The sequence below is a fragment of the Protopterus annectens genome, chromosome 1.part1 (assembly GCF_019279795.1).
Source record: "Protopterus annectens isolate FY-2018-M chromosome 1.part1, PAN1.0, whole genome shotgun sequence".
In the NCBI taxonomy this organism is placed as follows: domain Eukaryota; kingdom Metazoa; phylum Chordata; order Ceratodontiformes; family Protopteridae; genus Protopterus; species Protopterus annectens.
This window is the reverse complement of record NC_056726.1, coordinates 75,360,540-75,379,857: the sequence shown is the minus strand read 5'-3', so window position 1 is coordinate 75,379,857 and position 19,318 is coordinate 75,360,540. Positions and strand designations below refer to the sequence as shown.

Here is a 19,318-nt window from a genome sequence, read left to right as displayed (position 1 = left end):
TAGCTGGGTATGTGCCTTGTATTTAGCCTTACTTCTTTTCATGACCTTAGCTGGGTATCTGCCTTGTATTTAGCCTTACTTCTTTTCATGACCTTAGCTGGGTATCTGCCTTGTATTTAGCCTTACTTCTTTTCATGACCTTAGCTGGGTATCTGCCTTGTATTTAGCCTTACTTCTTTTCATGACCTTAGCTGGGTATCTGCCTTGTATTTAGCCTTACTTCTTTTCATGACCTTAGCTGGGTATCTGCCTTGTATTTAGCCTTACTTCTTTTCATGACCTTAGCTGGGTATCTGCCTTGTATTTAGCCTTACTTTCTTCATGACCTGAGCTGGTATCTGCCTTGTATTTAGCCTTACTTCTTTTCATGACCGTAGCTGGGTATCTGCCTTTTATTTAGCCTTACTTCTTTTCATGACCATAGCTGGGTATCTGCACTGTATTTAGCCTTACTTCTTTTCATGACCTTAGCTGGGTATCTGCCTTGTATTTAGCCTTACTTCTTTTCATGACCTTAGCTGGGTATCTGCCTTGTATTTAGCCTTACTTCTTTTCATGACCTTAGCTGGGTATCTGCCTTGTATTTAGCCTTACTTCTTTTCATGACCTTAGCTGGGTATCTGTTTTTTATTTAGCCTTACTTCTTTTCATGACCTTAGCTGGGTATCTGCCTTGTATTTAGCCTTACTTTTTTTCATGACCTTAGCTGGGTATCTGCCTTGTATTTAGCCTTACTTCTTTTCATGACCTTAGCTGGGTATCTGCCTTGTATTTAGCCTTACTTCTTTTCATGACCTTAGCTGGGTATCTGCCTTGTATTTAGCCTTACTTCTTTTCATGACCTTAGTTGGGTATCTGCCTTGTATTTAGCCTTACTTCTTTTCATGACCTTAGCTGGGTATCTGCCTTGTATTTAGCCTTACTTCTTTTCATGACCTTAGCTGGGTATCTGCCTTGTATTTAGCCTTACTTCTTTTCATGACCTTAGCTGGGTATCTGCCTTGTATTTAGCCTTACTTCTTTTCATGACCTTAGCTGGGTATCTGCCTTGTATTTAGCCTTACTTCTTTTCATGACCTTAGCTGGGTATCTGCCTTGTATTTAGCCTTACTTCTTTTCATGACCTACTTGTATTTAGCCTTACTTCTTTTCATGACCTTAGTTGGGCATCTGCCTTGTATTTAGCCTTTCTTCTTTTCATGACCTTAGCTGGGTATCTATCTTGTATTTAGCCTTACTTCTTTTCATGACCTCTGCTGGGTATCTGCCTTGTATTTAGCCTTACTTCTTTTCATGACCTTAGCTGGGTATCTGCCTTGTATTTAGCCTTACTTCTTTTCATGACCTTAGCTGGGTATCTGCCTTGTATTTAGCCTTACTTCTTTTCATGACCTTAGCTGGGTATCTGCCTTGTATTTAGCCTTACTTCTTTTCATGACCTTAGCTGGGTATCTGCCTTGTATTTAGCCTTACTTCTTTTCATGACCTTAGCTGGGTATCTGCCTTGTATTTAGCCTTACTTCTTTTCATGACCTTAGCTGGGTATCTGCCTTGTATTTAGCCTTACTTCTTTTCATGACCTTAGCTGGGTATCTGCCTTGTATTTAGCCTTACTTCTTTTCATGACCTTAGCTGGGTATCTGCCTTGTATTTAGCCTTACTTCTTTTCATGACCTTAGCTGGGTATCTGCCTTGTATTTAGCCTTACTTCTTTTCATGACCTTAGCTGGGTATCTGCCTTGTATTTAGCCTTACTTCTTTTCATGACCTTAGCTGGGTATCTGCCTTGTATTTAGCCTTACTTCTTTTCATTACCTTAGCTGGGTATCTGCCTTGTATTTAGCCTTACTTCTTTTCATGACCTTAGCTGGGTATCTGCCTTGTATTTAGCCTTACTTCTTTTCATGACCTTAGCTGGGTATGTGCCTTGTATTTAGCCTTACTTCTTTTCATGACCTTAGCTGGGTATGTGCCTTGTATTTAGCCTTACTTCTTTTCATGACCTTAGCTGGGTATGTGCCTTGTATTTAGCCTTATTTCTTTTCATGACCTTAGCTGGTTATCTGCCTTGTATTTACCCTTTCTTCTATTCATGACCTTAGCTGGGTATCTGCCTTCTTCTTTTCATGACCTTAGCTGGGTATCTGCCTTGTATTTAGCCTTACTTCTTTTCATGACCTTAGCTGGGTATCTGCCTTGTATTTAGCCTTACTTCTTTTCATGACCTTAGCTGGGTATCTGCCTTGTATTTAGCCTTACTTCTTTTCATGACCTTAGCTGGGTATCTGCCTTGTATTTAGCCTTACTTCTTTTCATGACCTTAGCTGGGTATCTGCCTTGTATTTAGCCTTACTTCTTTTCATGACCTTAGCTGGGTATCTGCCTTGTATTTAGCCTTACTTCTTTTCATGACCTTAGCTGGGTATCTGCCTTGTATTTAGCCTTACTTCTTTTCATGACCTTAGCTGGGTATCTGCCTTGTATTTAGCCTTACTTCTTTTCATGACCTTAGCTGGGTATCTGCCTTGTATTTAGCCTTACTTCTTTTCATGACCTTAGCTGGGTATCTGCCTTGTATTTAGCCTTACTTCTTTTCATGACCTTAGCTGGGTATCTGCCTTGTATTTAGCCTTACTTCTTTTCATGACCTTAGCTGGGTATCTGCCTTGTATTTAGCCTTACTTCTTTTCATGACCTTAGCTGGGTATCTGCCTTGTATTTAGCCTTACTTCTTTTCATGACCTTAGCTGGGTATCTGCCTTGTATTTAGCCTTACTTCTTTTCATGACCTTAGCTGGGTATCTGCCTTGTATTTAGCCTTACTTCTTTTCATGACCTTAGCTGGGTATCTGCCTTGTATTTAGCCTTACTTCTTTTCATGACCTTAGCTGGGTATCTGCCTTGTATTTAGCCTTACTTCTTTTCATGACCTTAGCTGGGTATCTGCCTTGTATTTAGCCTTACTTCTTTTCATGACCTTAGCTGGGTATCTGCCTTGTATTTAGCCTTACTTCTTTTCATGATCTTAGCTGGGTATCTGCCTTGTATTTAGCCTTACTTCTTTTCATGACCTGAGCTGGGTGCCTGCCTTGTATTTAGCCTTACTTCTTTTCATGACCTTAGCTGGGTATCTGCCTTGTATTTAGCCTTACTTCTTTTCATGACCTTAGCTGGGTATCTGCCTTGTATTTAGCCTTACTTCTTTTCATGACCTTAGCTGGGTATCTGCCTTGTATTTAGCCTTACTTCTTTTCATGACCTTTGCCTTACTTCTTTTCATGACCTTAGTTGGGTATCTGCCTTGTATTTAGCCTTACTTCTTTTCATGACCTTAGCTGGGTATCTGCCTTGTATTTAGCCTTACTTCTTTTCATGACCTTAGCTGGGTATCTGCCTTGTATTTAGCCTTACTTCTTTTCATGACCTTAGCTGGGTATCTGCCTTGTATTTAGCCTTACTTCTTTTCATGACCTTAGCTGGGTATCTGCCTTGTATTTAGCCTTACTTCTTTTCATGACCTTAGCTGGGTATCTGCCTTGTATTTAGCCTTACTTCTTTTCATGACCTTAGCTGGGTATCTGCCTTGTATTTAGCCTTACTTCTTTTCATGACCTTAGCTGGGTATGTGCCTTGTATTTAGCCTTACTTCTTTTCATGACCTTAGCTGGGTATCTGCCTTGTATTTAGCCTTACTTCTTTTCATGACCTTAGCTGGGTATCTGCCTTCTTCTTTTCATGACCTTAGCTGGGTATCTGCCTTGTATTTAGCCTTACTTCTTTTCATGACCTTAGCTGGGTATCTGCCTTGTATTTAGCCTTACTTCTTTTCATGACCTTAGCTGGGTATCTGCCTTGTATTTAGCCTTACTTCTTTTCATGACCTTAGCTGGGTATCTGCCTTGTATTTAGCCTTACTTCTTTTCATGACCTTAGCTGGGTATCTGCCTTGTGTATAGCCTTACTTCTTTTCATGAACTTAGCAGGGCATCTGCCTTGTATTTAGCCTTACTTCTTTTCATGAACTTACCTGGTTATCTGCCTTGTATTTAGCCTTACTTCTTTTCATGACCTTAGCTGGGTATCTGCCTTGTATTTAGCCTTACTTCTTTTCATGACCTTAGCTGGGTATGTGCCTTGTATTTAGCCTTACTTCTTTTCATGACCTTAGCTGGGTATCTGCCTTGTATTTAGCCTTACTTCTTTTCATGACCTTAGCTGGGTATCTGCCTTGTATTTAGCCTTACTTCTTTTCATGACCTTAGCTGGGTATCTGCCTTGTATTTAGCCTTACTTCTTTTCATGACCTTAGCTGGGTATCTGCCTTGTATTTAGCCTTACTTCTTTTCATGACCTTAGCTGGGTATCTGCCTTGTATTTAGCCTTACTTCTTTTCATGACCTTAGCTGGGTATCTGCCTTGTATTTAGCCTTACTTCTTTTCATGACCTTAGCTGGGTATGTGCCTTGTATTTAGCCTTACTTCTTTTCATGACCTTAGCTGGGTATGTGCCTTGTATTTAGCCTTACTTCTTTTCATGACCTTAGCTGGGTATCTGCCTTGTATTTAGCCTTACTTCTTTTCATGACCTTAGCTGGGTATCTGCCTTGTATTTAGCCTTACTTCTTTTCATGACCTTAGATGGGTATGTGCCTTGTATTTAGCCTTACTTCTTTTCATGACCTTAGCTGGGTATCTGCCTTGTATTTAGCCTTACTTCTTTTCATGACCTTAGCTGGGTATCTGCCTTGTATTTAGCCTTACTTCTTTTCATGACCTTAGCTGGGTATCTGCCTTGTATTTAGCCTTACTTCTTTTCATGACCTTAGCTGGGTATCTGCCTTGTATTTAGCCTTACTTCTTTTCATGACCTTAGCTGGGTATCTGCCTTGTATTTAGCCTTACTTCTTTTCATGACCTTAGCTGGGTATCTGCCTTGTATTTAGCCTTACTTCTTTTCATGACCTTAGCTGGGTATCTGCCTTGTATTTAGCCTTACTTCTTTTCATGACCTTAGCTGGGTATCTGCCTTGTATTTAGCCTTACTTCTTTTCATGACCTTAGCTGGGTATCTGCTTTGTATTTAGCCTTACTTTTTTTCATGACCTTAGCTGGGTATCTGCCTTATATTTAGCCTTACTTCTTTTCATGACCTTAGCTGGGTATCTGCCTTGTATTTAGCCTTACTTCTTTTCATGAGCTTAGCTGGGTATCTGCCTTGTATTTAGCCTTACTTCTTTTCACGACCTTAGCTGGGTATCTGCCTTGTATTTAGCCTTACTTCTTTTCATGACCTTAGCTGGGTATCTGCCTTGTATTTAGCCTTACTTCTTTTCATGACCTTAGCTGGGTATCTGCCTTGTATTTAGCCTTACTTCTTTTCATGACCTTAGCTGGGTATCTGCCTTGTATTTAGCCTTACTTCTTTTCATGACCTTAGCTGGGTATCTGCCTTGTATTTAGCCTTACTTCTTTTCATGACCTTAGCTGGGTATCTGTCTTGTATTTAGCCTTACTTCTTTTCATGACCTTAGCTGGGTATCTGCCTTGTATTTAGCCTTACTTCTTTTCATGACCTTAGCTGGGTATCTGCCTTGTATTTAGCCTTACTTCTTTTCATGACCTTAGCTGGGTATCTGCCTTGTATTTAGCCTTACTTCTTTTCATGACCTTAGCTGGGTATCTGCCTTGTATTTAGCCTTACTTCTTTTCATGACCTTAGCTGGGTATCTGCCTTGTATTTAGCCTTACTTCTTTTCATGACCTTAGCTGGGTATCTGCCTTGTATTTAGCCTTACTTCTTTTCATGACCTTAGCTGGGTATCTGCCTTGTATTTAGCCTTACTTCTTTTCATGACCTTAGCTGGGTATCTGCCTTGTATTTAGCCTTACTTCTTTTCATGACCTTAGCTGGGTATCTGCCTTGTATTTAGCCTTACTTCTTTTCATGACCTTAGCTGGGTATCTGCCTTGTATTTAGCCTTACTTCTTTTCATGACCTTAGCTGGGTATCTGCCTTGTATTTAGCCTTACTTCTTTTCATGACCTTAGCTGGGTATCTGCCTTGTATTTAGCCTTACTTCTTTTCATGACCTTAGCTGGGTATCTGCCTTGTATTTAGCCTTACTTCTTTTCATGACCTTAGCTGGGTATCTGCCTTGTATTTAGCCTTACTTCTTTTCATGACCTTAGCTGGGTATCTGCCTTGTATTTAGCCTTACTTCTTTTCATGACCTTAGCTGGGTATCTGCCTTGTATTTAGCCTTACTTCTTTTCATGACCTTAGCTGGGTATCTGCCTTGTATTTAGCCTTACTTCTTTTCATGACCTTAGCTGGGTATCTGCCTTGTATTTAGCCTTACTTCTTTTCATGACCTTAGCTGGGTATCTGCCTTGTATTTAGCCTTACTTCTTTTCATGACCTTAGCTGGGTATCTGCCTTGTATTTAGCATTACTTCTTTTCATGACCTTAGCTGGGTATCTGCCTTGTAATTAGCCTTACTTCTTTTCATGACCTTAGCTGGGTATCTGCCTTGTATTTAGCCTTACTTCTTTTCATGACCTTAGCTGGGTATCTGCCTTGTATTTAGCCTTACTTCTTTTCATGACCTTAGCTGGGTATCTGCCTTGTATTTAGCCTTACTTCTTTTCATGACCTTAGCTGGGTATCTGCCTTGTATTTAGCCTTACTTCTTTTCATGACCTTAGCTGGGTATCTGCCTTGTATTTAGCCTTACTTCTTTTCATGACCTTAGCTGGGTATCTGCCTTGTATTTAGCCTTACTTCTTTTCATGACCTTAGCTGGGTATCTGCCTTGTATTTAGCCTTACTTCTTTTCATGACCTTAGCTGGGTATCTGCCTTGTATTTAGCCTTACTTCTTTTCATGACCTTAGCTGGGTATCTGCCTTGTATTTAGCCTTACTTCTTTTGAGAACCTTAGCTGGGTATCTGCTTGGTATTTAGCCTTACTTCTTTTCATGACCTTAGCTGGGTATCTGCCTTGTATTTAGCCTTACTTCTTTTCATGACCTTAGCTGGGTATCTGCCTTGTATTTAGCATTACTTCTTTTCATGACCTTAGGTGGGTATCTGCCTTGTATTTAGCCTTACTTCTTTTCATGACCTTAGCTGGGTATCTGCCTTGTATTTAGCCTTACTTCTTTTCATGACCTTAGCTGGGTATGTGCCTTGTGTATAGACTTAGTTCTTTTCATGACCTTAGCTGCGTATCTGCCTTGTATTTAGCCTTACTTCATTTCGTGACCTTAGCTGGGTATCTGCCTTGTATTTAGCCATACTTCTTTTCATGATTTTAGCTGGGTATCTACCTTGTATTTAGCCTTAGTTCTTTACATGACCTTAGCTGGGTATCTGCCTTGTATTTAGCCTTACTTCTTTTCATGACCTTAGCTGGGTATCTGCCTTGTATTTAGCCTTACTTCTTTTCATGACCTTAGCTGGGTATCTGCCTTGTATTTAGCCTTACTTCTTTTCATGACCTTAGCTGGGTATCTGCCTTGTATTTAGCCTTACTTCTTTTCATGACCTTAGCTGGGTATGTGCCTTGTATTTAGCCTTACTTCTTTTCATGACCTTAGCTGGGTATCTGCCTTGTATTTAGCCTTACTTCTTTTCATGACCTTAGCTGGGTATGTGCCTTGTATTTAGCCTTACTTCTTTTTGTGACCTTAGCTGGGTATGTGCCTTGTATTTAGCCTTACTTCTTTTCATGACCTTAGCTGGGTATCTGCCTTGTATTTAGCCTTACTTCTTTTCATGACCTTAGCTGGGTATCTGCCTTGTATTTAGCCTTACTTCTTTTCATGACCTTAGCTGGGTATCTGCCTTGTATTTAGCCTTACTTCTTTTCATGACCTTAGCTGGGTATCTGCCTTGTATTTAGCCTTACTTCTTTTCATGACCTTAGCTGGGTATCTGCCTTGTATTTAGCCTTACTTCTTTTCATGACCTTAGCTGGGTATCTGCCTTGTATTTAGCCTTACTTCTTTTCATGACCTTAGCTGGGTATCTGCCTTGTATTTAGCCTTACTTCTTTTCATGACCTTAGCTGGGTATCTGCCTTGTATTTAGCCTTACTTCTTTTCATGACCTTAGCTGGGTATCTGCCTTGTATTTAGCCTTACTTCTTTTCATGACCTTAGCTGGGTATCTGCCTTGTATTTAGCCTTACTTCTTTTCATGACCTTAGCTGGGTATCTGCCTTGTATTTAGCCTTACTTCTTTTCATGACCTTAGCTGGGTATCTGCCTTGTATTTAGCCTTACTTCTTTTCATGACCTTAGCTGGGTATCTGCCTTGTATTTAGCCTTACTTCTTTTCATGACCTTAGCTGGGTATCTGCCTTGTATTTAGCCTTACTTCTTTTCATGACCTTAGCTGGGTATATGCCTTGTATTTAGCCTTACTTCTTTTCATGACCTTAGCTGGGTATCTGCCTTGTATTTAGCCTTACTTCTTTTCATGACCTTAGCTGGGTATCTGCCTTGTATTTAGCCTTACTTCTTTTCATGACCTTAGCTGGGTATCTGCCTTGTATTTAGCCTTACTTCTTTTCATGACCTTAGCTGGGTATCTGTCTTGTATTTAGCCATACTTCTTTTCATGACCTTAGCTGGGTATCTGCTTTGTATTTAGCCTTACCCCTTTTCATGACCTTAGCTGGGTATCTGCCTTGTATTTAGCCTTACTTCTTTTCATGACCTTAGCTGGGTATCTGCCTTGTATTTAGCCTTACTTCTTTTCATGACCTTAGCTGGGTATGTGCCTTGTATTTAGCCTTACTTCTTTTCATGACCTTAGCTGGGTATCTGCCTTGTATTTAGCCTTACTTCTTTTCATGACCTTAGCTGGGTATCTGCCTTGTATTTAGCCTTACTTCTTTTCATGACCTTAGCTGGGTATCTGCCTTGTATTTAGCCTTACTTCTTTTCATGACCTTAGCTGGGTATCTGCCTTGTATTTAGCCTTACTTCTTTTCATGACCTTAGCTGGGTATCTGCCTTGTATTTAGCCTTACTTCTTTTCATGACCTTAGCTGGGTATCTGCCTTGTATTTAGCCTTACTTCTTTTCATGACCTTAGCTGGGTATCTGCCTTGTATTTAGCCTTACTTCTTTTCATGACCTTAGCTGGGTATCTGCCTTGTATTTAACCTTACTTCTTTTCATGACCTTAGCTGGGTATCTGCCTTGTATTTAGCCTTACTTCTTTTCATGACCTTAGCTGGGTATCTGCCTTGTATTTAGCCTTACTTCTTTTCATGACCTTAGCTGGGTATCTGCCTTGTATTTAGCCTTACTTCTTTTCATGACCTTAGCTGGGTATCTGCCTTGTATTTAGCCTTACTTCTTTTCATGACCTTAGCTGGGTATCTGCCTTGTATTTAGCCTTACTTCTTTTCATGACCTTAGCTGGGTATCTGCCTTGTATTTAGCCTTACTTCTTTTCATGACCTTAGCTGGGTATCTGCCTTGTATTTAGCCTTACTTCTTTTCATGACCTAAGCTGGGTATCTGCCTTGTATTTAGCCTTACTTCTTTTCATGACCTTAGCTGGGTATCTGCCTTGTATTTAGCCTTACTTCTTTTCATGACCTTAGCTGGGTATCTGCCTTGTACTTAGCCTTACTTCTTTTCATGACCTTAGCTGGGTATCTGCCTTGTATTTAGCCTTACTTCTTTTTATGACCTTAGCTGGGTATCTGCCTTGTATTTAGCCTTACTTCTTTTCATGACCTTAGCTGGGTATCTGCCTTGTATTTAGCCTTACTTCTTTTCATGACCTTAGCTGGGTATCTGCCTTGTATTTAGCCTTACTTCTTTTCATGACCTTAGCTGGGTATCTGCCTTGTATTTAGCCTTACTTCTTTTCATGACCTTAGCTGGGTATCTGCCTTGTATTTAGCCTTACTTCTTTTCATGACCTTAGCTGGGTATCTGCCTTGTATTTAGCCTTACTTCTTTTCATGACCTTAGCTGGGTATGTGCCTTGTATTTAGCCTTACTTCTTTTCATGACCTTAGCTGGGTATCTGCCTTGTATTTAGCCTTACTTCTTTTCATGACCTTAGCTGGGTATCTGCCTTGTATTTAGCCTTACTTCTTTTCATGACCTTAGCTGGGTATCTGCCTTGTATTTAGCCTTACTTCTTTTCATGACCTTAGCTGGGTATCTGCCTTGTATTTAGCCTTACTTCTTTTCATGACCTTAGCTGGGTATCTGCCTTGTATTTAGCCTTACTTCTTTTCATGACCTTAGCTGGGTATCTGCCTTGTATTTAGCCTTACTTCTTTTCAGGACATTAGCTGGGTATGAGCCTTGTATTTAGCCTTACAATTTTCATGACCTAAGCTGGGTATCTGCCTTGTATTTAGCCTTACTTCTTTTCATGACCTTAGCTGGGTATCTGCCTTGTATTTAGCCTTACTTCTTTTCATGACCTTAGCTGGGTATCTGCCTTGTATTTAGCCTTACTTCTTTTCATGACCTTAGCTGGGTATCTGCCTTGTATTTAGCCTTACTTCTTTTCATGACCTTAGCTGGGTATCTGCCTTGTATTTAGCCTTACTTCTTTTCATGACCTTAGCTGGGTATCTGCCTTGTATTTAGCCTTACTTCTCTTCATGACCTTAGCTGGGTATCTGCCTTGTATTTAGCCTTACTTCTTTTCATGACCTTAGCTGGGTATCTGCCTTGTATTTAGCCTTACTTCTTTTCATGACCTTAGCTGGGTATCTGCCTTGTATTTAGCCTTACTTCTTTTCATGACCTTAGCTGGGTATCTGCCTTGTATTTAGCCTTACTTCTTTTCATGACCTTAGCTGGGTATCTGCCTTGTATTTAGCCTTACTTCTTTTCATGACCTTAGCTGGGTATCTGCCCTGTATTTAGCCTTAATTCTTTTCATGACCTTAGCTGGGTATCTGCCTTGTATTTAGCCTTACTTCTTTTCATGACCTTAGCTGGGTATCTGCCTTGTATTTAGCCTTACTTCTTTTCATGACCTTAGCTGGGTATCTGCCTTGTATTTAGCCTTACTTCTTTTCATGACCTTAGCTGGGTATCTGCCTTGTATTTAGCCTTACTTCTTTTCATGACCTTAGCTGGATATCTGCCTTGTATTTAGCCTTACTTCTTTTCATGACCTTAGCTGGGTATCTGCCTTGTATTTAGCCTTACTTCTTTTCATGACCTTAGCTGGGTATCTGCCTTGTATTTAGCCTTACTTCTTTTCATGACCTTAGCTGGGTATCTGCCTTGTATTTAGCCTTACTTCTTTTCATGACCTTAGCTGGGTAGCTGCCTTGTATTTAGCCTTACTTCTTTTCATGACCTTAGCTGGGTATCTGCCTTGTATTTAGCCTTACTTCTTTTCATGACCTTAGCTGGGTATCTGCCTTGTATTTAGCCTTACATCTTTTCATGACCTTAGCTGGGTATCTGCCTTGTATTTAGCCTTACTTCTTTTCATGACCTTAGCTGGGTATCTGCCTTGTATTTAGCCTTACTTCTTTTCATGACCTTAGCTGGGTATCTGCCTTGTATTTAGCCTTACTTCTTTTCATGACCTTAGCTGGGTATCTGCCTTGTATTTAGCCTTACTTCTTTTCATGACCTTAGCTGGGTATCTGCCTTGTATTTAGCCTTACTTCTTTTCATGACCTTAGCTGGGTATCTGCCTTGTATTTAGCCTTACTTCTTTTCATGACCTTAGCTGGGTATCTGCCTTGTATTTAGCCTTACTTCTTTTCATGACCTTAGCTGGGTATGTGCCTTGTATTTAGCCTTACTTCTTTTCATGACCGTAGCTGGGTATCTGCCTTGTATTTAGCCTTACTTCTTTTCATGACCTTAGCTGGGTATCTGCCTTGTATTTAGCCTTACTTCTTTTCATGACCTTAGCTGGGTATCTGCCTTGTATTTAGCCTTACTTCTTTTCATGACCTTAGCTGGGTATCTGCTTTGTATTTAGCCTTACTTCTTTTCATGACCTTAGCTGTGTATCTGCCTTGTATTTAGCCTTACTTTGTTTTCATGACCTTAGCTGGGTATGTGCCTTGTATTTAACCTTACTTCTTTTCATGACCTTAGCTGGGTATGTGCCTTGTATTTAGCCTTACTTCTTTTCATGACCTTAGCTGGGTATCTGCCTTGTATTTAGCCTTACTTCTTTTCATGACCTTAGCTGGGTATCTGCCTTGTATTTAGCCTTACTTCTTTTCATGACCTTAGCTGGGTATCTGCCTTGTATTTAGCCTTACTTCTTTTCATGACCTTAGCTGGGTATCTGCCTTGTATTTAGCCTTACTTCTTTTCATGACCTTAGCTGGGTATCTGCCTTGTATTTAGCCTTACTTCTTTTCATGACCTTAGCTGAGTATCTGCCTTGTATTTAGCCTTACTTCTTTTCATGACCTTAGCTGGGTATCTGCCTTGTATTTAGCCTTACTTCTTTTCATGACCTTAGCTGGGTATCTGCCTTGTATTTAGCCTTACTTCTTTTCATGACCTTAGCTGGGTATGTGCCTTGTATTTAGCCTTACTTCTTTTCATGACCTTAGCTGGTTATCTGCCTTGTATTTAGCCTTACTTCTTTTCATGACCTTAGCTGGGTATCTGCCTTGTATTTAGCCTTACTTCTTTTCATGACCTTAGCTGGGTATCTGCATTGTATTTAGCCTTACTTCTTTTCATGACCTTAGCTGGGTATCTGCCTTGTATTTAGCCTTACTTCTTTTCATGACCTTAGCTGGGTATCTGCCTTGTATTTAGCCTTACTTCTTTTCATGACCTTAGCTGGGTATCTGCCTTGTATTTAGCCTTAGTTTGTTTCATGATCTTAGCTGGGTATCTGCCTTGTATTTAGCCTTACTTCTTTTCATGACCTTAGCTGGGTATCTGCCTTGTGTTTAGCCTTACTTCTTTTCATGACCTTAGCTGTGTATCTGCCTTGTATTTAGCCTTACTTCATTTCATGACCTTAGCTGGGTATCTGCCTTGTATTTAGCCTTACTTCTTTTCATGACCTTAGCTGGGTATGTGCCTTGTATTTAGCCTTACTTCTTTTCATGACCTTAGCTGGGTATCTGCCTTGTATTTAGTCTTACTTCTTTTCATGAAATTAGCTGTGTATCAGCCTTGTATTTAACCTTACTTCTTTTCATGACCTTAGCTGGGTATGTGCCTTGTATTTAGCCTTACTTCTTTTCATGACCTTAGCTGGGTATCTGCCTTGTATTTAGCCTTACTTCTTTTCATGAAATTAGCTGTGTATCTGCCTTGTATTTAGCCTTACTTCTTTTCATGACCTTAGCTGGGTATCTGCCTTGTATTTAGCCTTACTTCTTTTCATGACCTTAGCTGGGTATCTGCCTTGTATTTAGCCTTACTTCTTTTCATGACCTTAGCTGGGTATCTGCCTTGTATTTAGCCTTACTTCTTTTCATGACCTTAGCTGGGTATCTGCCTTGTATTTAGCCTTACTTCTTTTCATGACCTTAGCTGGGTATCTGCCTTGTATTTAGCCTTACTTCTTTTCATGACCTTAGCTGGGTATGTGCCTTGTATTTAGCCTTACTTCTTTTCATGACCTTAGCTGGGTATCTGCCTTGTATTTAGCCTTACTTCTTTTCATGACCTTAGCTGGGTATCTGCCTTGTATTTAGCCTTACTTCTTTTCATGACCTTAGCTGGGTATCTGCCTTGTATTTAGCCTTACTTCTTTTCATGACCTTAGCTGGGTATCTGCCTTGTATTTAGCCTTACTTCTTTTCATGACCTTAGCTGGGTATGTGCCTTGTATTTAGCCTTACTTCTTTTCATGACCTTAGCTGGGTATCTGCCTTGTATTTAGCCTTACTTCTTTTCATGACCTTAGCTGGGTATCTGCCTTGTATTTAGCCTTACTTCTTTTCATGACCTTAGCTGGGTATGTGCCTTGTATTTAGCCTTACTTCTTTTCATGACCTTAGCTGGGTATCTGCCTTGTATTTAGCCTTACTTCTTTTCATGACCTTAGCTGGGTATGTGCCTTGTATTTAGCCTTACTTCTTTTCATGACCTTAGCTGGGTATCTGCCTTGTATTTAGCCTTACTTCTTTTCATGACCTTAGCTGGGTATCTGCCTTGTATTTAGCCTTACTTCTTTTCATGACCTTAGCTGGGTATCTGCCTTGTATTTAGCCTTACTTCTTTTCATGACCTTAGCTGGGTATGTGCCTTGTATTTAGCCTTACTTCTTTTCATGACCTTAGCTGGGTATGTGCCTTGTATTTAGCCTTACTTCTTTTCATGACCTTAGCTGGGTATCTGCCTTGTATTTAGCCTTACTTCTTTTCATGACCTTAGCTGGGTATCTGCCTTGTATTTAGCCTTACTTCTTTTCATGACCTTAGCTGGGTATCTGCCTTGTATTTAGCCTTACTTCTTTTCATGACCTTAGCTGGGTATGTGCCTTGTATTTAGCCTTACTTCTTTTCATGACCTTAGCTGGGTATCTGCCTTGTATTTAGCCTTACTTCTTTTCATGACCTTAGCTGGGTATCTGCCTTGTATTTAGCCTTACTTCTTTTCATGACCTTAGCTGGGTATGTGCCTTGTATTTAGCCTTACTTCTTTTCATGACCTTAGCTGGGTATCTGCCTTGTATTTAGCCTTACTTCTTTTCATGACCTTAGCTGGGTATGTGCCTTGTATTTAGCCTTACTTCTTTTCATGACCTTAGCTGGGTATCTGCCTTGTATTTAGCCTTACTTCTTTTCATGACCTTAGCTGGGTATCTGCCTTGTATTTAGCCTTACTTCTTTTCATGACCTTAGCTGGGTATGTGCCTTGTATTTAGCCTTACTTCTTTTCATGAAATTAGCTGTGTATCAGCCTTGTATTTAACCTTACTTCTTTTCATGACCTTAGCTGGGTATCTGCCTTGTATTTAGCCTTACTTCTTTTCATGACCTTAGCTGGGTATCTGCCTTGTATTTAGCCTTACTTCTTTTCATGACCTTAGCTGGGTATCTGCCTTGTATTTAGCCTTACTTCTTTTCATGACCTTAGCTGGGTATCTGCCTTGTATATAGCCTTACTTCTTTTCATGACGTTAGCTGGGTATCTGCCTTGTATTTAGCCTTACTTCTTTTCATGACCTTAGCTGGGTATCTGCCTTGTATTTAGCCTTACTTCTTTTCATGACCTTAGCTGGGTATCTGCCTTGTATTTAGCCTTACTTCTTTTCATGACCTTAGCTGGGTATCTGCCTTGTATTTAGCCTTACTTCTTTTCATGACCTTAGCTGGGTATCTGCCTTGTATTTAGCCTTACTTCTTTTCATGACCTTAGCTGGGTATCTGCCTTATATTTAGCCTTACTTCTTTTCATGACCGTAGCTGGATATCTGTCTTGTATTTAGCCTTACTGCTTTTCATGACCTAACCTGGGTACCTGCCTTGTATTTAGCCTTACTTCTTTTCTGACCTTAGCTAGGTATCTGCCTTGTATATAGCCTTACTTCTTTTAATGACCTTAGCTGGGTATCTGTCTTGTATTTAGCCTTACTTCTTTTCATGACCTTAGCTGGGTATCTGCCTTGTATTTAGCCTTACTTCTTTTCATGACCTTAGCTGGGTATCTGCCTTGTATTTAGCCTTACTTCTTTTCAGAACCTTAGCTGGGTATCTGCCTTGTATTTAGCCTTACTTCTTTTCATGACCTTAGCTGGGTATCTGGCTTGTATTTAGCCTTACTTCTTTTCATGATCTTAGCTGGGTATCTGCCTTGTATTTAGCCTTACTTCTTTTCATGGCCTTAGCTGGGTATCTGCCTTGTACTTAGCCTTACTTCTTTTCAAGACCTTAGCTGGGTATCTGCCTTGTATTTAGCCTTACTTCTTTTCATGAACTTAGCTGGGTATCTGCCTTGTATTTAGCCTTACTTCTTTTCATGACCTTAGCTGGGTATCTTGTATTTAGCCTTACTTCTTTTCATGACCTTAGCTGGGTATCTGCCTTGTATTTAGCCTTACTTCTTTTCATGACCTTAGCTGGGTATCTGCCTTGTATTTAGCCTTACTTCTTTTCATGACCTTAGCTGGGTATCTGCCTTGTATTTAGCCTTACTTCTTTTCATGACCTTAGCTGGGTATCTGCCTTGTATTTAGCCTTACTTCTTTTCATGACCTTAGCTGGGTATCTGCCTTGTATTTAGCCTTACTTCTTTTCATGACCTTAGCTGGGTATCTGCCTTGTATTTAGCCTTACTTCTTTTCATGACCTTAGCTGGGTATCTGCCTTGTATTTAGCCTTACATCTTTTCATGACCTTAGCTGGGTATCTGCCTTGTATTTAGCCTTACTTCTTTTCATGACCTTAGCTGGGTATCTGGCTCATATTTAGCCTTACTTCTTTTCAATGTGCTACTTCTCTCAACTTTCAACTTTAACAAAAACATGTCAAGGATGCTTTTGAAGAGTTGAATTGTTTCCTTTGCATAGTCTCCACTTTGTTTTTTTCTCTTTTGAAATGGCAAATACAACAATAAATAAATCAGAAATATCCTCTTTCAAATGTTTTTCTTCATAAAGTATTTTACTTAAAATTAGGCTTACATCTAACCTTACTTTTAAGTGTCATGCACTGCTATGGCCAGAAATGGAAACTGACTACTGCAGGTAGTGCTAGAATATTGTAGAGTGCCCAGTAAGATTATATACACCTGATCCATACATTGAAGAAGGCTGGCTTCTTACATTTATGGACAGTATCATCTTTTGTCAGAGCATGTGGCTATTGAAATAGCTATAGTACTTCTGGGAGTGACATTTTACTGTAGGCAGATGAATAGCCAAGATGGATAGACTTTTTCCTTTTGAAATGTTTTGACCTTTGTCATAGTTTGTGGTATAGATGAGATTAGAATTAAATTTAAGTTATGGAGAAAGAAATCACAAGGGACATGATTAAGGATATGCCAAAAACTGTGGGGTACATCAGTATTGTGTGTGGTCTGACAAATGTGATGGTAATTATATATCATTTAGAGTAAGTATTTCATCAAAAACAATATTGACTTACAAGTTAACATTTACATATTACTTGAATGTGCATCTGTGGTAATGCCACATGACTGTAGATTGCAAACTTTGATTTAGCATGACCATAATAATGTAAGAATTATTGTAATTCACAAGATTATGCACAGTGATTTTATTTAAAATCACAGTGTAATAAAGGCAACTGCAGGACCGCAACTTAAATCACAAAAATGTTCACATCAGCAGAAACTCTACAGTAAGCATGTAGGAAGTTGCTTTCAATCAAACTTTCAAATCTGCAACTCTTGTTCTCAGTATAAATCCAGAATGAAACACAGAAGTCACACATTCTCAGAAATATATTGCTAAATGCAAAACTATTCAGTGAAATATAATAGAGAACCTTATGATTCTTTGTCGGGACCACAAGCATTTCAAATAATTTGGTATTTTTTATCACGTCTCAGGACATTAAATTGCAATTAACATGTAAATATCATACATTTTTTCTTATCTCTTCTAAAACATGTAGTTATACAATAATACTTAACTTCTGAATGCCTCATTGTGTACTGCCGAGCTGCACTATTTATAGGTTTGCAAACAGGTTTATTGGCATTTTGTAACAGTTCTACCTGAGTCGCAAACCAAGATATAGAACTAGAATAATTAAGTGAAAATGATAAAAAGCAAAGGAAAACCTAAGTGTCACTTTGTTATTGTAAATTAGTTTTCTTCGCTGCTGTATTATGGGATACGCAGTGAGATAAAAGACTGAACTAAAGCAAGTTTAGCTAGCATATATGAAGAAGTGAAATAATAGAGCCTCAGGGGCATTACCTAGTTGACAGAATGTAATATTGTTGTGGGAGTATAATTTTACACTTAGCTGCAATTTTCTTTTTCTGGTGTTAATAACATTTAATATTTCCTCAGTCTTTAAAAGAAACAATTATGCCACACGGACTATTCTATTTAGAAAAAAGAAAAACTACATATATTTATATTCCTTTATTTCCACCCTATTCAATTTGCATAACTGTCTGATATCTAAATGGTTATTTAAGTCCAGAATAAAACTGATAAAGATCAGTTAATCCCAGCAGCTAACATTGCTATCCGGCTACTCAAAGCTAAACCTAGTAAGATTCATAATCTGAAGTAAAATGCTATCCTATCCCTTGCTTATACTTCTGTTATTTTCTGTTTATCTATCTGTTAGTCTGTCTTTGTTTTGTACGACTCACTCCGTAAACACACATGTGCACATACATGCACACACACACACACACACACACACACACACACACACACACACACACACACACACACACACACACACACCTAGGGAAAACATTTCAGCTTAGTAAAAGACACTTTACCTGCTTGATCTTTAAATATTTTTGAGATGACAACAGGCACTTTATGTTCTGCACCACCCTGTAAAACAAAAACGTAAAACTATTCAGTACTGATGCCTTGATAAGGTTTTCTCTGACCTATTAAATGCAGCAGATGTAAAATAAATCTAGCCAGTTGTACTTACTTTTATACTTAGACCCAAGCCACCAACAGGTTGTCTGCGAAGGGTAACAGTTCTGCGCTTTAAAAAATGGTAAAACATGCTTAGTTTTGGTGAAACCGAAAGAAACAACCAAATCAAAACAATACACTTCAGTGAAAAGTTTATTATTCAGATTTCAGTACAGGTACAATATGCAGCACTGCTAAACTGACTGAAATGTGAATGAAATTACTAAGTCAGATAATCAGACAGTAGAAAATTATGCATTATGTGCCATATTTTGCCTTAAATAACAAAAGGTGTCAGAGAACTGTGAAAAATAATATACTGGTAAGTGAAAATTAACTCACCCTCCATGCCTTAAGAGGTTTGCTCCATTGGTTGAACTATCTGTTCATGCTCCATTTCTTTTGTCTGCTCATATCTTTCCCATATTGCCTACAGCAGTTTACCGTGAAATTCTGAGCTAGTTTTCCTATTACTATAACCAAAACAAATCTAGAAAGTCAAGACCTTGGCTGAACTGTCGGTGGTTCAATAGAACTACAAAGATGATTGATTGGTCATCAACTTTCATTGCAAGTAAAATTGTATGTTTCTTGACATTTGTGCTGTGTGACACTGAACTGATCACAAAACCTGTATACTTATGGTGCTTTTTATAAGGCTGCTTTCTGTTTTGAGCATATGGGTAAAAAAAGAATTACTATGGGAAAAGAATTGCATTATTAAGATGTTTTTTCTTGCTG

General features: G+C 39.2%; 1 protein-coding gene across 1 annotated transcript in view; it reads right to left on the bottom strand.

Annotated features, from left to right (window-relative positions):
* Positions 1–18,668, bottom strand: part of SNTG2 (syntrophin gamma 2) — a 4,306,282-nt gene extending 4,287,614 nt beyond the window's left edge. Inside the window, exons 1-2 of the mRNA XM_044086780.1 lie at positions 18,591–18,668; positions 18,427–18,484 (exon numbers count right to left, since the gene is read on the bottom strand). Of these exons, the coding sequence (XP_043942715.1) occupies positions 18,427–18,484; positions 18,591–18,668 (136 nt within the window). The remainder of the gene's footprint in view (positions 1–18,426; positions 18,485–18,590) is intronic.
* Between the last annotated feature and the right edge of the window lie 650 nt (positions 18,669–19,318).